A 2,986-nucleotide genomic window follows, 5' to 3' on the forward strand; every position below is an offset into this window, starting at 1 on the left:
AGTGGGACAAACTCTTGTATCTGCCAACCTTTTAGTCTTTCCCTTACTGTAAAATCTAAGGAAAGGGACAGTGCAGGACAAGTTCTGGGCACAGCCTGATGCCCTGAGCAGCTGAACAGGTGTTGTACAAAAGGAAAACATGGTAAGCAAGAGGCATTTCAAGAATCTGGCATTGTGTCACAACTCTTTAAGGTACTTTTAGGGACACATAGCACTGTATCTGCCAACCTTTTAGTCTTTCCCTTACTGTAAAATCTAAGGAAAGGGACAGTGCAGGACAAGTTCTGGGCACAGCCTGATGCCCTGAGCAGCTGAACAGGTGTTGTACAAAAGGAAAACATGGTAAGCAAGAGGCATTTCAAGAATCTGGCATTGTGTCACAACTCTTTAAGGTACTTTTAGGGACACATAGCACTTTGGGGCCTCATACACATGGATAGACTGTTTAGCCACAGGTATTGCATTCTCAGGACTCTGCTATAAGAACTGCAGACAGTTTGGAAAATAATGTGAGCCTCTATATTATTATGTCTGTTCTGCTTCTTAGGTACTTTCTCTTTCTTTCTCCCACCCTTTTTCATATACATTTTATTTCTGATTGCTTACTTTTAGCCTAAAAACTTATCATTAAAGAAACAATGTGTCAGAATCTTTCTTTTTCCAGAATTCTGAGCTGCTTTCTCTACAGTTCAGCTAATAACTAGGCATTCTTATTGTGTTGATAATCTTGATTCTCTTTACTTAACAGTGGAAAGCCTTTCAAGTATCTTCTCATTTTGCAGGGGATCTTTTTGACTGCAGAAAGACACGTGGGAGGAGAAAGAATTCTTGATAGTGTTTCTCTACATATCCTGCATTTGGCTTTTAGTTAGTGAGGTTCTTTCAGGTCTCACTGTTTTAACGGGGTACAAGAAATGGCACTAGCGGCACTCTGTGGATGACATAAACATTGGCAATTTTCCATCTCTGGTGTATGGATCTACCTGCTTAGAGAAGTCAAGAGGCTGAGTGAAATAATGTCATTTCAAAGTTTGTGGTACGAATGTTATAAACTATAGCAACAAGCAAAGTTGACACGCTTTAAAGAAACTTTCAGTTATCTTAAATGTTGTCCTATCATCTAAGCTAGTTACCTACATTCTCTTTAAAATGAACAGATTCCAGAGAGAATCAGAGAATTCGTGTTAGACTTTTACATCAGGATAATGAATACACTACAGGTTGTTCTCTACCTTCCCTTTCTAGAAAAGGAACTGAAACAATAAACGTAGATAATATGTATAAATTTTAAACATTTGAAGAGTGAGATGTTAATCTAGAATATGTTAACTGTTCAGAATACTTGAATGACTCTTACAAAATTGTATTGTCACAGTCCCTGAACTGCAGGGACTTTGAAAAGGGTGCCTTGTTCTATCTCCCCAACCCCTGGCTGGTACTATGACAATTTCAGATATAAGAACCACCATTCTTCTAACCTTAACCCTATCTCTAATCTTGTCCTAGCCAGGCCAGGATGAGGGAGGGGTGTTTGCAGAGGAATGCTTCATAAACCACTGGCCTCAATCCAGTTTCCCCAAGACCTGGGTAACAATGCAAAGTGGCTCTCCAGGACTCATAGTTCTTTTCATCCTAGCAAAGGTCTGGATCTTAATCTCACTCTAGCCTCTCTAGACTCAGAGAGTGGAAACTGCAGAGGAAATGTGACCTTTCATTGCCATAGTCTTCTCCCATCATCAGCCCAGGCCCTGGAGGATGCTATGAAAAATTCAGCACTGGTACCTTTTGCTCTTCAAACTGTAAAAATAATGCTAGTCTTCTCTAGCCCTGACCCAAGGATGGATATGTGCAGAGACATTTTAGGTGAGTCACAATCTCCTTCCTGAGTGGGGCTGTGGGCTGAGTGAGTCCTCAGGAGTGACTTTCTCCTCCCATTCTAAATAAGTCTTACCCAGCTGGGTGAGGATAAGGCTCCTCCCCTCCCCTGAAAAAGTCATCAAGACTGGTAAATGACTATCATTATAAAAAAAAATAAAAATCACCTGGCCTACAGATGACTCTCAGAACAAGGTAAGATGGCAGTAAGAGGCTGCATGAGTTGTTTTGAGAGATGTGTAGAGCCTAATTACTCAGAACTGAATGACAGTACCTGCTCTCAAACTGCTTTTAAGCGCTCAATTATTTATTGGATTCAAACTGAAGGAGGTGAAGTTTAGGTTAGATATTAGAAAAATGTTTTTTACTCTAAGGGTGGTGAGATACTGGCACAGGTTTACCAGGGACGTGGTGGTTGCCCCAACCCTGGCAGTGTTCAAGGCCAGGCTGGATGAAGCCTCGAGCAACCTGATCTAGTGAGGAGGTGTCCCTGCCCATGGCAGGGGTTTGGGACTAGACGATCTGTAAGGTCCATTCCAACCCTTAAATTCTATGATTCTATGATTTAGTGAGGTTAAATGAGTACAGGGTGAATCAAATTCTGCTGGTTTTCTGCACCTTGTGTAGGAGAAAATGCAGGTATCACATTGGGTATCCAGGTGAATGTGGAAAGTGAGCTGGGACCATCCTGTGGCTGAAATTGTAAAAACTCAGTTTAAGAAATATATTCTTATAAAATTTCCACAATTGGAATCACATGTTTCTGGGCTCCAGACCCTGCTCCAGCACCATCCTAACCTGGGGGTGAGGAGAAGAGAAACCTGATAATGCTCCCAGTTTTGCAGCAAATCTGAGACACAAGGAGAGCCTAGCCTCCACAGTGAATTGTTTGGGTTTTGCCTCCAAGGAGAGCCTACCCTCCACAGTAAGGGATATGCAGTGAATTGTTTGGGTTTTGCCTCCAACATTAAAGTGCCATCTGTACTTACTGTGGCCAGTTTCTCAATCTCTGCTTCAGATGATCCAAGAGAAGCCAGTCCAATATCCTAAAGCAAGTAAGCAAGCAGGCAGTGTCACACTAGTGTGATTATTCAGCCCAAGGGAGAGAAAG

General features: G+C 41.9%; 1 protein-coding gene across 1 annotated transcript in view; it reads right to left on the reverse strand.

Moving 5' to 3' along the window:
- LOC103804380 (tyrosine 3-monooxygenase-like) overlaps positions 1 to 2,986 on the reverse strand; it is a 33,692-nt gene that overhangs the window by 9,491 nt on the left and 21,215 nt on the right. The window contains exon 9 of the mRNA XM_009076990.1: positions 2,865 to 2,921. Within this exon, the coding sequence (XP_009075238.1) occupies positions 2,865 to 2,921 (57 nt within the window). The remainder of the gene's footprint in view (positions 1 to 2,864; positions 2,922 to 2,986) is intronic.

The sequence above is a fragment of the Acanthisitta chloris genome, unplaced genomic scaffold, assembly GCF_000695815.1.
Source record: "Acanthisitta chloris isolate BGI_N310 unplaced genomic scaffold, ASM69581v1 scaffold16746, whole genome shotgun sequence".
Lineage (NCBI taxonomy): Eukaryota > Metazoa > Chordata > Aves > Passeriformes > Acanthisittidae > Acanthisitta > Acanthisitta chloris.